This window comes from Octopus bimaculoides, chromosome 1 (assembly GCF_001194135.2).
Source record: "Octopus bimaculoides isolate UCB-OBI-ISO-001 chromosome 1, ASM119413v2, whole genome shotgun sequence".
Lineage (NCBI taxonomy): Eukaryota > Metazoa > Mollusca > Cephalopoda > Octopoda > Octopodidae > Octopus > Octopus bimaculoides.
The window spans coordinates 166,780,552-166,805,980 of record NC_068981.1 but is presented as its reverse complement, the minus strand read 5'-3'; the positions used below and the strand labels follow the sequence as shown (position 1 = coordinate 166,805,980).

At 32.4% G+C, this 25,429-nt stretch overlaps 1 protein-coding gene across 3 annotated transcripts in view; it reads left to right on the top strand.

The window, feature by feature from the left end:
- The window catches only part of LOC106869311 (protein transport protein Sec24C), a 57,612-nt gene extending 32,581 nt beyond the window's left edge, over positions 1-25,031 (top strand). For 2 of the 3 annotated variants that reach the window (XM_014914997.2, XM_014914998.2), the window contains exons 9-25: positions 193-331; positions 958-1,073; positions 1,452-1,579; positions 2,242-2,320; positions 2,606-2,718; positions 3,491-3,701; positions 4,038-4,058; positions 5,591-5,761; positions 6,833-6,929; positions 7,500-7,645; positions 9,358-9,496; positions 9,622-9,816; positions 12,236-12,339; positions 15,315-15,420; positions 19,821-19,924; positions 21,901-21,990; positions 24,324-25,031. In XM_014914997.2, coding sequence (XP_014770483.1) covers positions 193-331; positions 958-1,073; positions 1,452-1,579; positions 2,242-2,320; positions 2,606-2,718; positions 3,491-3,701; positions 4,038-4,058; positions 5,591-5,761; positions 6,833-6,929; positions 7,500-7,645; positions 9,358-9,496; positions 9,622-9,816; positions 12,236-12,339; positions 15,315-15,420; positions 19,821-19,924; positions 21,901-21,990; positions 24,324-24,464 — 2,100 coding nt within the window. In that variant the 3' untranslated portion in view covers positions 24,465-25,031. The remainder of the gene's footprint in view (positions 1-192; positions 332-957; positions 1,074-1,451; positions 1,580-2,241; positions 2,321-2,605; positions 2,719-3,490; positions 3,702-4,037; positions 4,059-5,590; positions 5,762-6,832; positions 6,930-7,499; positions 7,646-9,357; positions 9,497-9,621; positions 9,817-12,235; positions 12,340-15,314; positions 15,421-19,820; positions 19,925-21,900; positions 21,991-24,323) is intronic. The other variant, XM_014914999.2, reaches the window with a different exon arrangement.
- The last annotated feature ends 398 nt before the right edge of the window (positions 25,032-25,429 follow it).

The window sequence follows — 25,429 nt, the reverse complement described above, 5'->3', positions numbered from 1 at the left end:
AGGAGGTGGTTATGGCTAGAATAGGTCTGTTTGATCAGGATTGACCTGAATATAAACAAACAGCTGCAACTAAGCTTAATACATTTACAAGATGGGGCAGCTCTCTGAAACTTTTTAATTTTATCAACTTAATTTTACCAATTTTTTTTAGATCTCTTCCGTAATTTTTCTGACTTTGTGTGTTTTTTATAGCACGTACCTCCACTTGTGGATTTAGGAGACCTTGGTCCAGTCCGTTGTAAAAGGTGCAAGTCTTATATGAGTCCTCATATGCAGTTTATTGATGGTGGTCGACGATTTCAATGTGTATTCTGTAATGCAGCCACTGAAGGTATGTTTTCCTTATGTAAAATAGTTGCATTTAAGAATTGTGCTCATCTTGTATTAAAATATTTTCACAGGCATCATCATTTAATGTCCAGCAATTTATATATTTTCAAATGGAAATATTCAGTAGATACATGGGAAAAAATATGAAAAGAAATAAGAAAAAGAATAATAAAGAAAATGTGATTAGAAAATTTTCTCAAATTATAGAATAACTGGTTCATGTCACTATCTGATAGATTTTAGTTGTTTTTTAAACATTTTTTTTCTAGTTATTTGACTTTTAGGAGTTGTATTCCTACATACTTACAATTATAGTTCTATTGCCATAACACACATTCTTATATATTAGTTCATCTTGAAATATATGAATTTGAAAAGAAATTATGTTCAAACTTTTTTTTTTCACAAAAGAGAATGTTCAGTTAGAATAGTGGTCATTTAACAAATAAGATTTGATTTTTTTTAAGATGATTTTTCTCTTTTTACATAAAGTAAATGTAATCATTTAAAATCTTCTTGATAGTGATTTTAAGAAGTTTCATTTTGACTTTGATTTTTATAAACAAATTTACTTTTATATTCAATCCTTTGATCTCAACTTTCTTTTTCTTTTTTTTTTACTTTTAGTTCCTTCTGAATATTTTGCACATCTTGACCATACTGGTCGAAGAGTTGATTGTTATGATAGAGCTGAATTATGTTTAGGTTCTTATGAATTTGTAGCTACCAAAGATTATTGTAAAGTAAGTATATTGAAGGCACCCTCATATTTTTTCCTTTTTCCTCAATCTTCCTCCTTAAATAAAGTATACCACTGTTTTCTGAAGTAATCATCATTTTAATAAGAGATTAATAAACTGTTCTAGTAAGATATTCAAAATTGTATGACTTTCTGTATTTTAATCTTAATATTGAGAAAATGTTCTTATCAAAAATCATTTTATCTAGAACCCATGTTTTCAGATATCCACTAGAAATGATAACAAAGCTATGTTGGATCACTTTTTTTTTTTTCACTTTCATTTTTCCTTAATAGGAATTCATTGACAAATATATGCATTTCATTTCTGTTATTAAAGAAATATAAATATATTTTAAATATGTTATTTTTTATCTTTCAGAATGGAAAACCTCCCAATTGTCCTGCATTTATATTTTGCATTGATGTCTCCTACAACAGTGTCAGAAATGGTTTGGTCCATTTGATTTGCTCCAGATTAAAAAAAGAGATACTTGTTAACTTACCCAGGTATTTAACATTCAATTTTCTGTGTTTTGAAAGGTTTTTCAGATTTGTTTGAGCAAATTTTTGTAAATGGACTTCATTTACAGTTTGAATTGTGCGGGGAGGGGATAGTGCCCATAACATTCACAAACACTTTGATGTGAGGTGTTGATTTTCAGCTTGTCATTATCTGCAGAGAAATATGAATACAAAGAATTCTAGGTGGTTGATATTCTGGGGAAAACTAGGAAGAGTGGTTAATGAGAAGCCAAGAAAGTGTAGAGAGGAAGGGCTACAAATGAGCATTAATAAAAGTATATAAACAGCTAATTCAGAATAGTAGTAATACTGTTGGTAGAGAAAGCAGTAGAACATGTCTCTGGAGCAGACATTGTAGTGTGTTTGTGAGTGAATCACTGTGTAGAATTTTTTATTATTCAGTATAAGAAATACTTTTCAAATTGGTGAGTTGATAAAAAGTAAAATTATTCAATAATGTTCAAAAATAAATAATGTTAGTGGGCTGTGAATAGTTTAACATTTTGGTCGAGACTCAAAATTGTTTTACGTGTAACAATTGTATTGATTTCTACTCAAATGTCTTACAATTACCAAACAGCATTTTCTTATTTACAATGTAACTCTTGCTTATTACTAACATTTTATATTTTATATATATTATTCAGGGAAACAGGAGCTGCAGAATCAGAAATTAGAGTTGGATTTCTTACTTATGCAAAAGAGATACATTTTTATAATGTTAAAGTAAGTATATTACCATCTATTCACATATCAGTAGAAAATTGGAAAAGTTTGTTCTCAAAAGTTCATTGATAACTCGTAATTTTGAATTGGTGTCTGTTAAGCTGAAATCTTCTGATTAAAAATCATATTACTTGTAGTTTTACCTTTATTAAAAATATCTTTTGATGTCAGTTTCTTTCAAAAAGGAAAACATTCCAATATATGTTATGTTACTCATTTTAATTAAATTGTCTATTTTTGGTTCACTTTCTTAAATTCCATTTTTTTCTGTAACTTTTTCTATAGGGTTCATTAGCACAACCACAGATGTTGGTAGTTTCTGATATTGAAGATGTATTTATGCCATTATTGGATGGCTTTTTAGTCAAGTTATCAGAATGTGAGACAGTAATTGATAGGTGAGTAACTAGTTCACTTGAATTTTCATTTTCATAACAATCACATCATCATTTAACATCCAATATTCCAAGCTAGTATGCATTGGATTGTTCAACAGGATCTGACTAGCCTGAGGGCTGTGATGGTCTCCAGTGTCACCTTTGGTAAAGTTTGGCATCTTTGTGGTAACACACAGAAACTTGTATAGAGTTACTTATAAATTTTCAGAACTGATAGGTTTTATGAAATTAATTTTTTACTATTACTCAGTGAGAGGAGAGTAGTTGGTCAACAGAATAGTTAGTGTCATATAAAAGGCATTGCAATTTTTGTTCCAACTCTTTACATTTTGAATTAAATTCTCACTGAGGTTGACTTTATCTTCCATCCTTCCGGAGTTTATAAAATAAAATGCCAGTCAAGTACTGGTGCTGATATAATTGACTTTTTCTCACTCAAAATTTCTGGCCTTATGCCTGTTTTAGAAAGGATTATATAGTAAGATATACAAAAAGTAACCATGATCTTTACAGGCCTTTTTATACTGGTATGGTTCACGCCCAAGGGGCAAACATCAGCAAGGAGTGTTGGTTTGTTGCTGCTGTCTAAAGCAACTTCTCAATAATGCATGACTTTATGGCATCAGCCAGTTCAGATTTAGATGTAAAATTCCATGTGACATTAAGAAGCTTAAGTAGTAAGTAATATAATAATACAGGATGTTTGCATTTATTTGAAAAATATGTTTCAATTGTAGACATTAAATATATGGTATAATTTCTTTATTTTCAGTTTACTCTCTCAAATACCTCAGATGTTTGGAGAATCCAGGGAAACTGAAGTGATATTAGGCCCAGTTATCCAAGCTGGATTGGAAGCTTTGATCAATGCTGATTGTGCTGGAAAACTTATTCTTTTCCATACCTCACTGCCTATTGCCGACGTTCCTGGTAAATTAAAAAATAGAGATGATAGAAAACTTCTAGGTACCGATAAAGAAAAGGTAGTTATTGAAAAACACACTTTTATACATTATTAGTCAATACTGCATTAAATGATATTGTCTTTATTGAGTAATTATTCTATGAATATATTTTTGGTAGAAATTTTCTGTATGCTTCTGACATTTTCAGTTGAATTTATTCTGAAAATTAGTCCAGAAAGATTCTTTTTTCTTGATGTTCTCCATATTTAGTTTCAGCTAAATCATTTGTATTTTTGTCAAAATAGGCAGCTAATTATAGTTTATTTTTAACTGTAAGCTCACGTGCATGCGCTCGCACACACACACAGTGATACATTATTTAATTTGATATTATTTGATTATTTTTGTTTGTAGATAGATGCCACTACTTTAAAGGTATACATAACTCATCTAGTTTTTATTTATTCTTATTTGATATTAGAAACTACATAAAATATTACTTTTGGTTTGGGGATTTTAATTACTCTCTCCTGCTGACTGGGTTTTTTTTTTTTTTTCCCTTTCATTTTGTATCTTTGAAGCATGAAATATGATTCAAATTATTTTAAGGCATCATTTTAATCAAATTTCAAATCCACTCTTTTGAAGGTTTAAAGGTTTCAAATTTTTCTTTTCTCTGGATATTGTATTATAATTGAACTGAAATATTAGTTATATTTTAGCTTAACTAAATTATACAGTTTGGTCATGTAGCATCCTTATTAGACTAAACAAAAAATACTTAAAGGAATGACTAAGATACTTGGGGATGCCTGCTGCATGAATTAACAAATCATAACTTGAGTTACTTTAAATTATTCTATTTCAGACATTACCCAGTGCTTACTTATTTCAATTCATTTGATGGCTATTGCTCAGTTACAATTGGCAATGGGAAATTGAATGATCAGTGAATTTTGCTGCTGCTTCAGAAATTCTCTTGCCTTGTCTCTTGTTTGTCAGACAAGAAATGGAGTGGAATAACAGAACTGGCTGAGAGTGAACTTATAATATTTAGTTCCATTGCATTCTTTTACATTCTGAGTCTAAATTCCACTTGCATCATTTTTGTTTTTCATCTCTCACTCAGAATTTGTAGCAGAAGTACCAGGCTGATTCATTGACATTATTCTATTTCTCTCCCAGCTTTTGTATTTGAATTTATTTCCTTAGGTTCTTGAAACAAATTGCCAGCTTATAGTTTATGTTTTTAAAGTTAAATTTATAATCAGTAAAAATGCTGGTTGGTAGTTTGCATCATGAAATATTTCCTACTTAATTATGAACATTGATATCGGGATAAGTGATTAATCAAAACAGAAAACAAAGAAATATAATGAAATACAATGATGATTTACTTTTATGAAAACAATTTATGTTGACATTTTGAAAATAATTCATTTCAATTTTAAAAATTTTATCTTTTGGTGTTGGTTTTTTGACTTTGTAGATTAGGTGTTGGCTCATTTTTCATTTGAATATAAAACATTGACTGCTTTTATTACATGTTCATTAAACTGTACTTACTTAGATAGCCATAGAAAACATTTTCAATTTTTCATCCATGTAAGAAGTCAACTGGCAATTGTAGGTCTGCCTTTCCTGGTTATGAAATCAATAAAATGTCATTCCAACTTAGAAGAGGTTAACCTCTTAAATATTTGAATACTGCTGTGTAGAGTAAAATTAGATTGGAAGGTAACTTTAAGCCCAAATTATTAATTAACTAGAATATTTCTGCATTATTTTTAATTCAGTTTTCATTATTACATATTGTTATTGCTAATGTACAACTGCTGAAACAATTGCTTTATAAATAGTTTTCAACCTTGTCATCCTGTTGAAAAAACATGACAGCTATTCTTATTTCTATTATAAATTTGGGTTTTGCTTTCTAGGGATTTACATTTTGTTTTTATTGTTTTTAGACACTTCTCACTCCTCAAGGGAACTTCTACACCAAACTTGGACAACAATGTGTTGCAGCTGGTTGTAGTGTTGATCTGTTCTTGTTCCCTAATTCTTATGTTGATATAGCTACCATTGGTGAACTGTGTCGTCTTACTGGTGGCAACATGTACAAGTACAGTTATTTCCAGGTAAGCAGTTTTGCTAAGGATTATGCTTTCATGTCTATGTCTGAAGTATTTTTATTGCACTTTAAATGCATTGCATTTTATATATGTACTTTACCCTCATTACTTTTATAAAATAATAAATATATACTAATACAACAGTTCTGGTCTTTTGTCACCAATAATTTATTTGCACATTTTGTTAGCACAGCATAAATAAGACAGTATTCTATATGGCATGTGTGTTTGTATCATTACAAATGTCAACTTGATAGAAAATGTTGGTACTTTTTTTTTGATTTGTTGTATTTGAAGGAAGAGGCAGTACTTCTGGCCTTCACAGGCCCTCCTGGACCAGTGAAATTAGTACAGTTAATATTCTTCTTGATATTATGAAGTACATAAAGCAGTGGAATGACCTTAACATTTGAGCATATTTCAGTCATTTAATTGCCATATGTCTTATTCCTGAATATGTATGTCATGCCAAGCCAAATTCAAACTAGCAATCTTTTATTTCTAAATAAGCAGCAACAATATCTATGACACTAACATATGTAATATCTTTGATAGATTTGTCCATTTAAGTTTTTGTTTATTGTCCATTTTCATTAATCCAAAAATACAATTAATGACTCACAAAGGTTAGATTTTAGAATAAATTAAACAATATCAAGACTTCTAAGTATGGTACTTTCAATAGGCTGGCAGAGTAAACATCTCATCCTTTCCTTTTTATATTTTGATTTGTTTCCATGATTTGGCTTTATTTTTATCATAATTTTTTATTAAAAGCCTTCCATCACTAGACATCAGTCACTCTTAGATGTCTCTTATCTCTAATTTATTTGTTATTATTTTGTTGTATTCTCTGTAAAGTTAATGAGTTATGCACAGCTGTAATTTCACAGATCTTCATTTTTATCCCATCTACATTTGTGACAAAATTTTTCATATTTTGCAATTATTCTTCTAAATTCAGAACTTTTAAAACCTTTTGTAAAAATCGCTGCTATTTATTTGTTTTTAATTCTAAAGCTTTTAAAAGTGAGATTATTGAAAGCCTATTTACCGTTTCTTGCTTTATTTTTGAAGGCTGAGCAGGATGGAGAAAGATTCATGAATGACTTAAAGAGAAATGTCTGTCAAATTGCTGCATTTGATGCAATTATTCGAGTAAGAACTAGCACAGGTACAGTTTCTTCAGAGATTTTTTTTTGTTCTTATTATTTTTCTTTCACAAGAACTGTTGAAAACAATTTTCAAAATCCTGTCAAATTCTTTACAGTATTCATTCATTTTCCATGTTTTTTTTTCTGTGCTTTGTAAGACTTGGATGAATCTGTTGTTTACGGTATTGTTTTATACTTGGATGTTCTACCTCATGCTAATCCTTACCTATACATGGCCTTGAAGGTGCAAGGTGACCAGATGGTTGGTTGACAGGCGAAACTGATCACAATACCACCTGTCACACTTTCGTACAAGTGATCACAAATACACACACACACACACACACTCATATTTATGTGTGATGGTCTTTCGGTTTCTGTCTACTGAATCCACCTGCAAACCTTTTGATGGCTTGAGGCTATAGTAGAAGTTAACTTACCTAGGAGCCATGCATTGGGTCTGAACTCTAAACCATATGGTTGGGAAGCAGACTCAACCATACTCAAAATCTAAAAGTTTGTTTGCTATGTTCCTCATATGCTTTCATTATTTAATACCACTTAGACAATATATGAAATATTTTTGCCAGGTATCAGACCAGTTGATTTCTTTGGTAATTTCTACATGACAAATGCCACAGATGTAGAATTGTCTGCAATTGACAGTGACCAGTCCATATCTGTTGAAATAAAGCATGATGATAAATTGGACCCAGCTGATGGAGCATATGTTCAGGTAAAAGCATTGCATTCTAATTTGAGAAGTAACAGGGAATTCATCTAAAATCATCATCATCATCATCATCATCCTTTAACATCTGTTTTCCATACTAGCATGGGTTGGACAGTTTGACCAGAGCTGGCAAGCTGAAGAGCTGCACCAGGCTCCAGTCTGATTTGACCTGGTTTCTACAGCTGGATGCCCTTCCTAATGCCAACCACTTCACAGTGTGTGCTAGGTGCTTTTAACGTGGCACAAGCACTCAACTCTTGGAGGCCAATCCTTTTCACCAGGGTGTGTACCTTAACACTTGTGCTGTAAAGGACGGACTTTCTAACTGACATTGCAAATAAAATTTGGAATGCTAAATTGTCATTCATCATCATTTTTATATCCACTTTTCCATGCTAATATAGATTAGGCAGAAGGACTTCTTGGGTTAATCTTATATGGCCAAATGGCTATCCTGATGCCAACTTTTTTAATTCTCTTGTATAACACACAGAGGTATAGTATACATATTCTAAAACCAGAATGAATATACTTATTAATTGCTGTTTCTTGTATCACGTTCATTAACTAAATGGACACTTGCTGATAATAGTTAAATCATGAAAAGTTATAACCATATATTTTTAATATTGATACTTGAGTTCAACATTTTACTGTTGTTTCTCTTAGCTGGAGACATTCTCTTAAATGTTTTATTAATCATAACCCTAAAAAGCAAGAGTTGTAGACAGGATGTAATCATTGGTATTCTAAGGTAACAGATTTGAACTTTACTCATTTTTGCCAGCAGATCTCCTCTAGTTTCCTTGGATTCTTTATTTTTTTAAATTATTTTAATTTTATGATTTTTCTAACTGAATTTGAAATTTTGAGTGCTAGAATATTGTAGTCACTTTAGTTGGGCAGATTTACTATTATTTTATTGTCCTTGGTGGATTTTAAACACAGATACAAACTTAAATACTACCTGGTGCTTCTCTTTACTCTTTTACCCTTTTGACTTTGAAGATTGTTCCCTATTCAAGTGGTACTAATATGTCTTAAATACATATGTAGTCAAAAGTTTTCAAGAGATACTATAGATTAGTTTAGGCTATTATCTGTCTAAAGACATGGGTGCACACTATATTGCATTAGCCTATGTAACATTTTAGAAATATAAGATTGCACATCATTTTATGTCCACTTTTCACCCTACCCATGACAGCATGGAAAGTGGCTGTTAAACGATGTTCAGATGACAGATAATGGCTTAAACTAACAATTTACTTCTGAACCTCAGAAAAGTGATCCAGTGGGAACACAGCAGGGTTTGTAGTATATTCAGTTTTTAATCAAGATGACAAGAATAATTAAGTACTTTACCTAAAGGTGAAATTCGAGCAGTATGTAGACTCACCATATTGAAGATTTTTAATGCTTAATCCACTTAACCTTTTAGTGTTTAAACTGGTCATATTCAAATATTCTACCTCTTTTATATTTAAACAAGCTAACTGTAGCCTATCACAACCACACTATAATGTCATTCTAATAATAAGCAATCACATCATTGCAATCTTGAAGCTATGAGATAAGGCATGGTTTATTTAAAACAATGTGAATAGATAAGCATTATATTTTGTATTAAGTAATTTGTGTGCATATCCCTTGTATGGATATGCACACACATGCACATACATGTAACATTTGTTTTTTTTTTATCTTTTCTTCAGGTTGCAATTTTATACACAAGTGTTGGTGGCTTTAGAAGACTAAGAATTCATAATCTTTCTTTAAATTGCTGCACACAGTTTGCTGACATGTTCAGAAATTGCGAATTAGATTCTTTGATAAATTTCATGGCTAAACAAGGTTAGTGACTTCAGTCACTTAATTTTCTTACAAATAGCCTTTTCAATTTTTCTAAAGTTATTTTCCGAGAGTCCTCTTAAAATTCCAATTTACACTATATTTTCATGTTTCATGAATTATTGCAGCAATAAGAAACATCTTGAACAGCACGCCAAAACTAGTCCATGAGAACATGGCCAACCAAGTAGCTCATATTCTTCATTGTTATCGAAAGAATTGTGCAAACCCATCTTCAGCTGGTCAACTCATTCTACCAGAATGTATGAAACTATTGCCACTTTATGCCAACTGTGTTATCAAAAGCGATGCAATTCAAGGAGGTAAGAGACTTTCTTTTTAGTAGTACATTTAGTGTCTTAATTTCAAGCAATGCATGTATAGATTACTCATTTACTAATTTTGGGGCCATGGTTATGTTAGGCCACCATCATTTTTATTATTATTATTCAAATTAATTAATATGTTAATTTTTTCAATATGTTAATTGGTAGGGATCTGGATTAAACGTATTTAATTTTGTCAGTCTACCTTTTAATTTTAAATCCTGCCAAAGTTGACTTTGTTTTTCATCCCTCCAGGACTGATACAACATGTATCAGTCATTTATTGAGATAAGTTTAATTGACTGTACCTCTCACCTGTAGATTGTGGTTTAACCAGTGTGAGAAATCTATAATGTTATAATTAAGCTAAACTTTGTTTACCTATAAGTGGTTGGATATATTCTTTTACAAAATTTTTGATATATTTTACCAAATAAATAATGTTTAGATCATTGATTGACTTTGATCAACCATGGTTGGGCTAGATTATCCGAGAAGAACTGGAACACAGGGAAATGAACCCAAAATTTCAAATTGGATGTGCCATACTTCAGTCTGCTCTGGGCCATGTTACATTTACTGCCATGTATTATATGACAGCATGGCTTTATTGCACTGGTTTAGATTGAAGCAGTAAACAATTAGTTAAGTGTGTCAACTGAATTAAACATCATCATTTCTGTGTAAATGTAAGCTCAAAAGTCTTTATGTCTCTATTTAGTTGAAAGTAAATTAACATATTTTAAATGTATCATTGTGAGCCATTGTGTCTAGATAATGAGGCTTTTGTTCAGTCTGTTAAAGGTTCATGTTTTTTAAGTAGTGCACTTTTTTTGAAACACTAATTACTTTTGTTATGCAGCTGATAATGGAAACCTCTCTCATTTAAAATAAGTGACATTAGATAGTCCTCCCAGTGCACTCAGCATATTAGTGGGATATCACTAAGACAAGGAAATAAGTTTAAGTATCTAGGGGCTATATTCACAAGTGATGAAAGGCAGTAGGCTGAATTGGGTGCTCGAATTGCAGGTGCTGGCACAGTAATATGCCTGCTCCGGCATTTGATCCTCAGAAGAGAAGAGGTTGGTTAAAAAAATCCAAACTTAGTGTCTTCAATTCAGCTTTTGAGCCTATTTCATCTATGATCATAAACGTTGAGTAATGACTGAAAGAGTATGATCATAAACACAAGCACCCGAAATGAGGCTCCCTTGAAGGGGAGTAACATTACCCAGTGGGATGTATAGCCTGGAGATCAGGGAGTGTCTCCAGGTTGAACTACTACTTTTCCAGATTGAAATGTTACAGTTCCAGTACTGTGGACATGTGATTAGAATGTTGCAGGAAAGAATCACTAGACGGATTCTTTAAGCCATGCCATTCAGCATGAGACCTTGAGAGTAGACCAAGAATGAGATGGATGGATAACATCGAAAGATTCAGTTGGTCACATTTGGGAATCCAGAATAACTTCTAATAAAATCTTATGAAGAAGGTACCTGAGGACTCCATCCCTGTGTTCCTTCCAGGAAAAGTGAGCAGAGAAGATAGGTGAATGAATGGCATTAGAAAGGACATCCAGACTTGAGAAAAACAAAACAATTCATGAAAAAATGACATATTTTACTCAATCAATCCACACACATCAGCATGAAGAATGGAATGTGTGAAAATGAAAAAGAGAAAAAAAGTAAATTTTTTGTTGTATCTTGGGAAGGACATTATGCCATTAATAAGCACATGCACTTCTTTTATTGCTATTAGTTAATTAGTTAGCCATTTAACCAACTAACTGATCAGTTGTTTGATTAATCATTCAATCACTCAATCATCTAGGTCCATCATAGTCCTTTTGTCAATATTTGTGACCTCATCAATGATGTGATTAATCTAACAATTGATTAGTAAATTGGTTTACAAATTGACTTGCAATAATGAAAGAAGTGAATTAGAACCTATGTATGTATGTTTTTTATGAGCAATATGACCCTCTCAAGGTACAACAAAATCTATTTCAACATACTATTTCACATCAAGAATCTTGCAAACCTAGTACAGAAACATAAATCACCTTGAATTATAGAGATTTGTGACTTTACGAGAATGACCTTTGAATATACACAAAGATGACTTCTGTAAGGGAAAGACATATTGAGCAGAATGAATCTTGTGTATATTAATTGTACTTATTTTGTCAGATTTCCTCCCATTGTCCTTAAGTTGAAGGCAAGATCAACTCTGTCAGGATATGAAATAAAATATTTAGATATATTGAACATATAACAGAAAGCATTCATTTTTGGCTTGCATTCAATTCCACATATGAAGATTCACTTAGAGCCCGTTTACTTTTCAGTTAGATCAATATTATTGTGGTAATAAATTACTAATGTGACTATTCATTTTCTGACAGGCTCTGAAGTTCCAACAGATGATAGAAGTTACTGCTTGTTGTTGTTAAATGCAATGGATGTTAAATCAACTAATGTATTTTTCTACCCTCGACTTCTTCCTCTGGTAAGTTAACTATGGCCACTTGCTATATCCTTTATTCAGTCTTTTACAATATTTTATTATACACTCTTAGGCATTTGATATTCTGTTCTAATGTTCTTAATTAATTTACTAGCCATGATTTACATTAATATTTTCTAAATTGAACCCAAAAAGTATCCTCTTATGCAATCACTTGATCTGCAACTGTTAGCAGACAAATGTCTCTCAAGTGACTTGCGACTATCTTCAATAATTCGATTTTAACAACAGTATGCAATGCTAAGCACAATATGCAAATGGTAAAAAATTGACAGTATAACACCAAACATGAGATAATGAAGACTGCACAAACTAGACAAAAAGAAAATGGTAAAAGTAGAAATATCCAAGCACCAGTGTTCACACACTTGCAAATAGTATGTGCTGTGTGTGGTTAGATAGTTTGCTTTGTAAACATGCGATTCTGATTTTAATCCCATTGCACAGCATCTTGGCCAAGTGTTTTCTGTCAGAGCCAAAGGTTGAATAATAACTTTGAATGAAATTTAGTTGATAGCAATTATGTGGAAAGGGGTTTATGTGCTTGTGTATAATATATATAAGTTACTAAACAATGAAAACAGACATATGAATCAAACACCACACAAAGTAAAAAAAAAAGCCGTTGGAAAACCGATTATAGCAGCAACTCCATCACTTCCTAGGGATATCTGAAAAACGAATTTTTATATTCTGAAATATTATATCAGACTATGGGTGATTAAATTACAACAGTTATTATAGTCCATTGTTGTTATTATAGTGCATCTGATGAAGCCATAAAAAAAAATCATAACAGTTATACAAACATAGCTAAACAAGCTGCAGTCTTATACCAGTGACTTTCAGTAAATTTAAAATACTTAACGCACTACATCCCTTTTGCAATAATTGAAAAAACGAAAAGTAAAGCTAGAACCCCAAAACAGGGTCTTCTCAATCTTGAGTTTAAACTCCAATAAGTTGGAATACTTGAATTTATGATACTTCTAATATTCATTCTCTCATTGTTTTGTTATTTTGAAGGAAAGAAATTCTTGTACAGTTTTAGTTTGATTGTGATTAGCTTCTGAGTATGTGTCCACATAAATTATGCTGTCAAAATTCTTTGGAATCTAAAGCTAAATTGAAAGTTCTATAACATATATAGAATCCACTAAAAAGATTCCACAAATATAACACATTTGAATGTATGTATTAAAGACAAAATCAGCAACATAAAACTCACTAGTATAATAAGGGAATGCATTCTGCTACATTACACACCCATGGTTGGACAGTTTAAGTGATTCCAATAAGTTACAGAGCTGTGTTGTGCTCCAATAACAGCTTTGGTTTGCATTTTATAGCTTTTCCCTAATACCAACTACTTTACAGTGTGCTTGTTAAAAAAATATATATTAGCAACAGAAAATAGCATTAATACCGAGAGATAATATTCATCCCCACTTAAATGTAAATGTTCTTTTAGAATAAACTATATTACGGTAGATACCATGAGAGAAACTCTCATGTTGGCTTTTGAAGCAAAATGCACTCTTGTTTATATTGCTAGCAGGGAGATAAATCCCTGCCACCTCCAGCTCTGAGACCACCAGATCACATGATTTCGACCTTCTTTGGTCTTGTCAACGATGGACACTTGACTGCTACAGAAAGCAGCGACTCATCTCCCTGCCAAAACATCCACATTTAAGTGGGGATAAAAATCACTTTACAGTGTGTACTGGGTGCTTTTTTTTGTACTGCTGGCAAAAATTCTAACATTGTACAATACATTACAGGAAGCACACAAGATGACTCAATAATATCAAACTAAACTATCTGTATATCCTAAACAACATACACTAACATCAATATAGCTTACTAAACTAACTGCAGTAACTTCTATCCATCTACCTTTTTCACTTCCATACACCTATCACAACCACATGTTAAACATCTATAAAATTTCATCTTTAAACTTGCCCATCATCATTATATATCAGTGAACAAAAAAACTTTACAAACATCTAAAAAGCCCAGTGGAGCCATTTCCAACAAGGGACTAATTCAGTCACAATATACAAACTATAGCACACCAATTTTACTAAGTAATATCATAAACTAATACAACCATAACTGCACAACACTCAACCTGATAAAAACAAGAGACGGTTTCAAAGAAAACGTGGGGACATCATATACAACAGAAATAGAACTCAGCATTGAGTTACTAAACAATGAAAGCAGTCATGAATCAAATACCTCACAGTGATTATTGGCATCAAAGTCACAACCATTCACTATAGCATATTACTTCAAATACATATTCACTCTCCAACAGTAAACCGACTCCCTAATTAAATATTTCTTCAAATCAGTCACCAAAATCCATACAAAATGTTTGATATACATCTTTTACTTAGTTCATTACTTAGTTCTTTCTTCAATGAAATATGAAAAAACCTGATGTTCAACAGTATTACCAAAAATTAACTTTAAGTGCCTACAGAAATAACCAAAGTCCTTAACCTTACAACTACTGTGCCACTGATTAGATACTAAAAGTTATTCCTTGCTTGTACCACTATCTATTTTCCAGCTTATCTGACCATAATGAAACAAGATCTTGTGCTAACATTTTAAGAACATGGTATTTATCTTACAGTGAATTTTCTTATTTATTTTTATTGATCAAATGGCTACAGTATTCTTTATATTTCCATGGTTGAAGGTTTTTTTCTTCTGATGCTAATTGCTTTAGTAAATTAAAACTGCCTCTCAGTTCTTTGAAAGGGGTCATTTTTTTGCTTTAGTTTTCAACCTAAAACCTCAACTATCTCAACTTGACATGCAGTTTTGTTTGACAATGAATAGAAATAGTGTTTCTTACTGTTTAATTTCAGTCTTTTGGTTGATTTAATTTCCTTTCCTGCAGGTAGTAGTTTCAAATAAATGTTATTTTTGTTTTTCAGCATCATATTGATGAATCAATATCAGATGAATTGGTTGAAGACTATTTACCAAAAGCTGTACGGTGTTCCCTAGAAAGGCTTGATGACAATGGAATTTATTTCCTTGGTATGTATGGTATCAAACAATGTAATCTCAACATGACCCTACCATCTCTACAATGCCACAACATAGCTATATCTCTACAATGCCACAACATTGCCCTTCCTACTCAACAATGATATATTTGATCTCTTTCTGAAATTGCATGACACCACTCTGTCCACTCTACAATTTCACTTGACCCCCATCTTATAGAATGCTGAATAACCATTCTATTTGCACATCACCATATCCTCCCACAATACCACATCACCATGTCCTCCTACATCATCATATCCTTCAACAATTCCTCATCATCGCCCTTTTTTTTTTTTTTTACAATATACCATGACTTTGTAATTATAGAACATATATCTTTAACATCTTTAAGTTGGTACCCTGTTTCTGTACCAAAAACTTTTAATCAATCTCCATTAATTAACAGCTAACATTAACTCGAAATAATGTACCTTGCTTAAAAATACAATATTATGTTATAAAGCAAAGTTTGAGCCCATGTCTTCTTGGTCAGTAATCAAGCTGCTGTCTCCCCCATGCTATACTGTAATGCAACTTTAAACATTATAACAATGTTAGAATTTATTCAACACTTTAAACAAAATATATTAACTCATTAATAATTTGTAAATTTCATATGTTTTTGGATATTAACCTCTACTGCAGTGCTTTAGACCTTTTATTATCATATTTTTATTGAAATACAGTTTTTGTTTCTATTAATTTTAAATATAAAGAAGGAATTTAGTAAAATAACTTTCTCATTATTATGCTAGTGTTTGGAACATGATTTGACATGAAATTTTGATGGACAGTTTTAACTTAAACCACTTCAAAGCAAAAAGTTTCTATCATAGGACCAAAGGAAGTTTCAGATAGGTTGGAATCAAAAGAGTTAAAGTAGGTGCTGCATTACTGACCACATAGTCATGAGTTCAAAATTTACTACAGCCAATAAATAATCTGTGCATTACCTTTCTAAACCTGACTGACTGACACAAGTTACATGTTGGATGATTAACAGTTACATGCACACTTTGCTATTAGAATACTTGCGCCAACAATATGCAAAGATTTGAATTTTTTTTAAAAATCGTCCAGTTCTGAGTGTAAAACTATTAGTGAAAACAGAATCACAGTAACAATACCTTTATTGTGAAGGAATGCTAATCATAAAGCCATGAATTCAAACCTTATAACAGTCATTGTGATGTCCTTTGACTAGCTTGTATAACACTACTCGCCTTAGTTTGCCAGGCTGATGATAACGACATTTTCCACTCTTGCCTCACAATCAAGTAGCTACCAGTAAGAAGGACATTCAGTTCTATAAACAACTGCCACAGCACTAAATAAATATATCTATTTTCTGGCAGAAAGAGACTATTTTTACCTTCAAAATTTCAGTTGCATTTAGGGATGGTCTGGCATGAATAAATAGAAGTTATTTTCCAGGAATATGGCACAAATAGATCCAAAGACAGTTTTTGGTGATAATAATAATAATAATAATAATAATAATAATAATAATAATAATAATAATACTGGTTTCAAACTTTGGCACAGGGCCAGCAGTTTTAGAAGGCAGGGAGGAGAAGTCAGTTACATCAACCCTACCTTCTCTCATCCCCAAAGTACAAAACTTCTACTTATCTTATCAACCCTGAAAGGATGAAAGGCAAAATCAACCTTGGTGGAATTTGAGCTCAGAACATGAAGATAAATGAAATGCTGCTTAGCATTTTGTCCAGTGTGCTAACAGTTTTGCCATCTTGCAACCAGTAGTAGTAGTAGTAGTAATAATGGTAATTTATTGTTAGTAGTGTTATCAAGCTATTACATGCTACTTTTGTTAGCAGGAAAATTGTCTTGAGGCTTTGTAACAAGAGGTCCTCTCAAATCTCGAGACTCTTTCTTAGGATTGCACTTTTCTGCAGGTTGACAGTGCATGCCTTAATTTCATCCTCTTAGGGAGCAGTTGAGTGTTATCTGTCACAATTTCATCTATCTCACTAGACCTTGATACTTTTCAATTTTTTTTTGTATCAACTCTGTTATCATATGATTTAACAAAGTCTATAATCTTACACTGTTTTATTTTGGATTTTTTCTGTTGTCTGCTGTCATATCTAGTCCACCTGCTTCAATTTTAAGATCAGTCTACATAAGAAATCCCATAAACCCTTGTAATTATTATTCCCCATCTCTGCCTCTGGTTCATATTCATACCACTTTGAAACCACACATTTAGCTAATACCCCAATGCCCTCTTTTACTGATAGTTATGCCTGTATTTATTCTCTTCCTCTGTTAGCTTACTGCATTCGCTTAAGAGATAGAATATCTATCCCCCTGTGAATTTTCGTATTACCAGATGATTCATCTCCGCATTTTAGTTCTACTTCCCATGATTTCAGTTCTTTTCTAAATAAAAATCTGTTAATCTTCTCATTGATCCCAAGTGTTCTCAGGAACGCCAAGAACCAACAGCGTGAAACATTTATCATTGGCTTTCTTATTATCTATCTAGCCAACATTCAAGTTCTTTCTCATTCATACCTCACTATCATGTTATTAATATACAACAGATCAATAGTTTCCATTAGTATTATTATTATTATGGTAGCAAGCTGGCAGAATCGTTAGCATGCTGGGCAAAATGCTTAACTGCATTTCATCTGTCTTCAAGTTCTGAGCTGAAATTCCATTAAGGTTGACTTCAGCAGCAAGTTGGCCAGCTGGCAGAATCATTACAGTACCAGACAAAACACTTAGCAGCTCTTTTTATGTTTTTATGTTCTGTGAGCAAAAATCAAGATCAACTTTGTTTTTCATCTTTTGAGGGTCAACAAAATAAAGTACTAGTAAAGCACTGGGATCAGTGAAGTCAACTTGCCCCTCTCCTCAGTTGCTCACCTTGTACCAAAATTAGAAAAAAATTATTATATAAATTTTCATATATGAAGAAAAAAAAATCGGTCTATGAAAAAGTTGATTGTAAAGCAAAGTAGACATGATTACAGTGAAAACAAGATTATTCTTTACTTAATGTGGGAGATAGGTTCAAATCTTTCATTAACTATTGCACTGCTTGTTTCACCTTAACAGGAAAGCTGTAAAAATTCAGTTGCATGAAAGACTTACATGTCTAACAACAACATGGTCACAGTTTCTTGCTGATATTGAAACATGACTAGAACACATTCTTTAAAAGAACATATGTGTACACACATGCATCTCACACATATCTAAATATGCATTTGGGTGCATAAATCGAGGGGGGAAGTTACTGAACATATGCTGTGTAACTTATTTATATATTTATTCATTTGGAATTGATGATTTACTTCTTTGCTATTGTTTCTTATGTTTATATGTTCACTTAAATGAATATGTAGTAGTAGGAGACCAGTTATCAGCTCCAATGAATATAAACATATATACATATATATAAACACACTCACACATACACACAGGTTTGTATATCTACATAGACATCTTTGTATATGTGTGTGTGTGTATATATATATATATTTATGCTACTTGTCTTGTTTTCCATTTGTTTCTCTCATTGCTTGCATACCCAAGTTTGTCTTCGTATTTCATATTGTTTACATATTTCGTATTTCATGTTATTTACGTTTTGTGATGTCCTGTACCCATAAATGCATATATATATATATATATATATATATATATATATATATATATATATATGTTATTTATATTATATGATTGAATGCCACGCATCCATTTCTAAGTAAGTTTATCTTAATTTTGATGCGACTCTACCCTGTACTGTTCTCTCTCATCCTTTCTCTAATTCTTTTTTCTCCCCTTCACTGTTTTCTATCTGTTCATCTCTCCTTCTCCTTGCTTACACATGACCAATGTCCATATTTCTTTTCCTTCAGTCTGTCATACAGACTAGACACACTCTTATCTGTCTCCTCTTCTATCTTTTCTGTTGTCAAAGACAATATTCCTACAGCATTCACTACCTTATCTTGTCTGGCCTAACGGCCCTCCATGTTTGTTGTATGTCTTCTCTGTCCTGTTTTTGTTACCAACTTTGACCCTCCGCAAATCCCAAATTTTATTTTGCTTCGCAGGAGCAACTGCCTTTTGGAGCCTCGTATTATCGTTAAATGCTCGAAATGAGTAGTAGATGGACAGCCAACAACTGATGAAGGGTCATTCTTTATGTTACTTGTCTTGTTTTCCATTTGTTTCTCTCGTTTGCATACCCAAGTTTGTCTTTGTATTTCATGTTTATGTTTTGATGTCCTGTACCCACATATGCATATATATATATATATATATATATATATATATGTATGTATGTATCATCTTGTTTGTGTTTTTAAAGAGTTTTATTATACCTTTGTTTCTTTCTGTTCTGTTCACAGAAAATGGATTAACAATGTACTTGTGGCTTGGCCACAATGTAAGTCCTGAATGGGTGCAAATGGTGTTTGGAGTACAAAGTGCTGCCCAGATCGATATTGACAAAGTACTTCTACAATTTCAGTCTAATTGCTCTTCTCTTTTCAGATGCTTTGGAAAACTGTGTGTATGGTGTGGAAGAAAGTGTCTGTTTGTGCTCCAGTTTTAGTTAGATTTATAACTAATATACCTGTTTTAAAATTTATTCTAGGCACATTAAGTTCATGAATTTATTGAAAGAAAAAAAGATTGTCTTTTTAATTTAAGTGGCTTTAATTCTCTAACAATTTCAACAATAAAAAATTGTACATATCTTGACAGTCACCTCACTTCTCTCCCTCTTGTTTGGTGTGGAAAGACAAGAAGCAGTGCCTATGACCTTTCCTCTCAGATTGGGGAAGTAGATGCAGTTGATGCTCAGCTTGATTGCTAACCTGGAGGGGGAAATGTGGGCAGAGAGTGAATTCTGAAGTGCTTCAATTGTCACAGATTGGATTGAGCAAAAGTTCATCAAGTGAAATAAATAAGTTTGTCATGAAGAAGATAAATCTAACATTTCAGACAGGACCCTTCATCAAAGAAAGATGAAATGATCACGAGAACATTTTGTCTTTCTCTGATCATGTGTGCTGTCGAAAATGTCTTCATAACAAACTGATTTATTCCACTTTGTAAAAGTTTTCTACTAGCTATTTGCTAATGTAAACCTTCATCAGTTTCTTCATGTTTCACTGTTCAATTTGGAGTTGGAAATGCCTTTCAGTATTTAGTTCTGTCTCTCTGTGTCCACTTTTAGGGGTTAACTTATTGTGAGGGCATGATAAAGTAAGTGCTTGTAATATACCAACTTGATTCACTCAAGTAAATCTGTTGCTGAAATTATTTGTGATTTATATCTATAGAAGTAATTGTATATCAGTTAAGAGAAAATAAGAATCTTTGATAAAACATCGATAGAAATAAATATATTCCCTTTGAACAACTGAAATTATGCCTTTTAAGAAATTATTATTAGGTAGAGAGCTTTTAGTTCATTTATATGTTCATGGTTTGTCAAGACAAATTAATTTTGACCCTTTTTTTAATTGTTTTACTTTGTACCTTTAGGAAAGGAATGTACAACACTCTTTGTTTCATGTCCTTTATATATTTTGAGTAATTATTAATGACAGGTGACATGTTGCTGGTGTGACCCAGTTTCAATGCCTAATTGACTGCTTTAAGTTATTTATAGTCTTTGGGAAGGTCACACTGTCGATTCTTCCTAAAAAATTGCCCCCTTTTTTTTAATATATATATTTATGGAAGAAACTTATGGTTTGTTTAGTGTCATCTGAACCCTGGTGAAGCTGTCTTTTGAGGTGACCAGCTCACCTTTGGCTACATTGTCCAATATTTCCTTTATATTCTAATACCATAGTATGTGTGATTTAAGGGAGGTTTGGCTGCTGTTTCTAGCTAGTCAGCTGATGAGATAGTCTCTCTCTTAATGCTTGTTTGCTATTATTATTGATAGTATGAATGCGGTGTGACAGTAAGTTCTTATTGAATGGAATCTGCTACACACTTTCTTTGATTTTCTGTTAAAAATACTTTATATATTCCACCATTGCCCCTAGGAAAGGCATGCCTAACAGAATTACCCATTTCTCTTATAAGTTTAGTTACATACTAAATAAAGTCATCATTGTTATTATTACTTTTATGCATTTATTTTTATCTTTTTGTTCATTATAATTTAGATTTTGAAATTCTAAGTATAATTCTTTTTCAGATTTCTAAAAAGACAAAAAAAAAAAATTAAATAAACATAATTTTGTAGTAAGAAATTAAATTCTTAGTAATAAGTTAAATTCTTTGTAATAAGTTAAAACAGTATAGATGTTTCTATCCTTTGTTTGTCTCTCTCTCTCTCTCTCTGTATTATATAATTTATTCACTTCAAAGATTAACTTGTTTATGAAATATAGTTATTTTCTTTCTACTGTATCCAATCAGAAAGCAAATATAAATGTTTGGTTTTTTTTCTCTTTTCCTTTTCAGTGCAAGTTGATAGAATTGGATAATCCTTTATCACAGCGAATACGTTCAATTATTAGGATAGTACAACAGGAACGCAGCAGACAAATGAAGGTAAGCCATTTCTTTATCTTTTACCTTTTATCTTGTTTCAGTCATTAGACTGCACCCATACTGGGGCACTGCCTCGAAGAATTTGGAGTCAAATGTATCAATCCCAGTACTTATTTTTTAAAAGGCTGGTATTTATTCTATCATTCTATTTTGTTGAACCACTAAGTTATGGGAGCATAAACACACCAGCACCGGTTTTCAAGTGGTGGTAGTGGGGTAATCATAGACACAAAGACACACACATATAGATATATAGACATATATACGATGGACTTCTTTCAGTTTCTGTCTACCAAATTCACTCACAAGGTTTTGGTTGGTCTGAGGCTATAGTAGAAGACACTTGCCCAAGGTCCGACACAGTGGGACTGAACCCTAAATCATGTAGTTGAGAAGCAAGTTTCTTACCACACAGCCATGTTTGGTTGACATTTTAAATTGTCTTTTTGATGTTGATTCATTTTGTTGAAATTTCATCTTTCCTGTACAATTTGTGATGGGTTATATTTGACTGCACAAATAATCAATTATCAGAGACTTGAAGCACTTGTCATTAACTAATATGTAAATTACTGATGTGCCAGTTCTTTAAGATTGCCTAATGTATCTCATCATCATTGTTTAACATCTATCTTTCCATGGTTACATAGATATCAGGGAATTTTGTTGAGGCAGATTTTTCTATGGCCGGATGCTTTTCCTGTCACCAACTTATACCTGTTTCCAAGTAAGGCAATATTTCCCCAAGACCAGATATCAAAATGGACATTTACAGTCATTACATGATGTCAAGACAAAAGTACACACACAAACGCACATATATGATAGACTTCTCAAAGTTTTCATCTACCAAATCCATTCCCAAGGTTTTGGTTAGCCTGGGGCTATAGAAGACACTTGCCCAAAATACCATGCACTGGGACTGAACCCAAGATTGCATGGTTAGAAAGCAATTTTTCTAATCACTCAATTTATAAATGCAGTGATAACCAAAATCTATGGATATGCTCTGTAGTAAAGTTTAATGTAAACTATGTTGCATGCTACGATTTAAAACTTTGCTGGCCTATATATTGGTTGCTAAAACAAGTACAACTAACATAGTGTGGAGATTTGTTTTTAAGTTGTTGTGATTATATATATATATATATATATATATGTATATCATCATTATCATTTAACGTCCGCTTTCCATGCTAGCATGGGTTGGACGATTTCACTGAGGACTGGTGAACCAGATGGCTACACCAGGCTCCAATCTGATTTGGCAGAGTTTCTACAGCTGGATGCCCTTCCTAACGCCATATATATATATATAATTTAAATCATCATCATACGTCCATTGTCTGTGGCATGGGTTGGACGCCCTTCCTAACACCAACCACTTGACAGTGTGTGCTGGATACTTTTACGTGGCACTTCATGGGTGCTTTAACATGGCACCGCTATGAGTGCTTTTTACATGGCACTGGCACGAGACTCTTGCAGGTCAATCTTCACTACCAGGGGGACTGGTCTAAACACTTCTGCTGCAGAGTACAGGTCTTCTTGAGTACAAGGTTCCAGGCATCTTGGGTCATTCTTCAGTATTTGGGTCATTCTTCAGTACTTGGGTCATTCTCCAGTACTTGTCCTCGCCAATTAGTACAGTGTCATGCAGTGCTATCTGTTTAGTTTGTTAGCTCAAACCGCCCAGTTGTAACACACTTCTCATTCATATCATCATCATCATCATCATCATCATCGTTTAACGTCCGCTTTCCATGCTAGCATGGGTTGGACGATTTGACTGAGGACTGGTGAAACCGGATGGCAACACCAGGCTCCAGTCTGATTTGGCAGAGTTTCAAAGTGTGAATTTGTGCTTATAACTAAGAAATCACCAAATCATGTCTGTATCCAGTTATTTTTGCCTGCCACCTCTGACCCAATAGTTCTCTTTACTTATCATAACTGCAGTTCCTTTTTTTTTTATCTTCTGTTTTTAGAAAGGAAAGCAGTGCCCATGTCTCATTATATGGCCTCCAAAACTAGTGGAAGATATCCTCAAACTAGAAAACTGGCTTGAATACTAGTAACAGAGTAGACTCTGCTAAAAACACCTGAGGTGACAAGGGTGGTTAAGTATTGAGATAGGATGGGATATAATTGAAAAAACTTTTCACTTAGAAAGCTTTATCAACATGTTCACTGTGTCTTTTCTTTTTCTTTTTTCTTTTTAATTTGCTACAATAGATAAAAGACATTACATAGATGGGTGAAAATGAAACAAATTCATTTCTTGTCACCAACATCATTTATACTTTTAACAAATTTATAATTTTGTTTTTCAGTTGATTATTGTTCGACAGCGAGACAAATTGGAGCCGTGGTTCAATCACTTCCTTGTGGAAGACAAAGGCATGAATGGCTCAGCTTCTTATGTTGACTTCCTCTGCCACATTCATAAAGAAATTCGAAACCTTCTCAGCTAACAGAAACCAGTTTTTCTTCTGTTGTAAACAACACTAGAAATATACCGCATGTGCAAAAATTTTTAATGTATATATATATATATATACACATACATATATATATATATAACAAACCAAAAAAGAAAGAAAATTTTCATTGGGAATCTATCATTCCATGAAATGGAAGGCTGTAATAAATGTAATTTTTTATATCAACAAGAGATTGTTTGACAAGCAAAGACACTACTGTCTACTATTATTCCTAACTGGTGTACACATGCATACCCAAACACTCACACACTTCACATGAATACTGACACAGACTTGATACAAAAGTTGAAAATGTTAGATATATGGCACACATGTACATTGCTTCTTATTCTAAGTTAGCTTCATATAATTCAACATAAAAGCCAGTACAGATATATGATCATGTATACGTTTGAGCGTTGAAGCATTGAAAAAAAACTTTGTTCAGGTGAAACAGATTCTTTCTTTCTCTTTTTTTCCTCCCCCTAAAGAAAAATTGTTCTCTGGCTACTAGTATAAATTTAACAATATCACTGAATAAAAAAAAATGCCTTGCTACCTGTTTAGTTTCCCTATGTTTCATTCCTTATGCAGTTGTTCATATATGTACATTAAGTGATTGACATATTATTTTGGAGGCAAAGTTTTCCATTTTTGATAAATTTTCTAACTGATGATATTAAAATCCAAAACGTCTTCCATCTTGAAATCTGTTTTCATTGTAGACAGTGCCCAGGGTCTATGCCAGTATTCTCAGTATTTCTGGAAAGATTTTTCCAAGTTCTTGCCAAGTAAAAATGCTAAACTGGTTATGGAAATATATATATATATATATATATATATATATATATATATATATATACATAGCAAAAATACAATGAAAGAAGTCTATAGAATGTAAATTACTTTTCTCTGAAAAATCTAAGTAATTGTAAAAATAATTTTATCAGATTTTA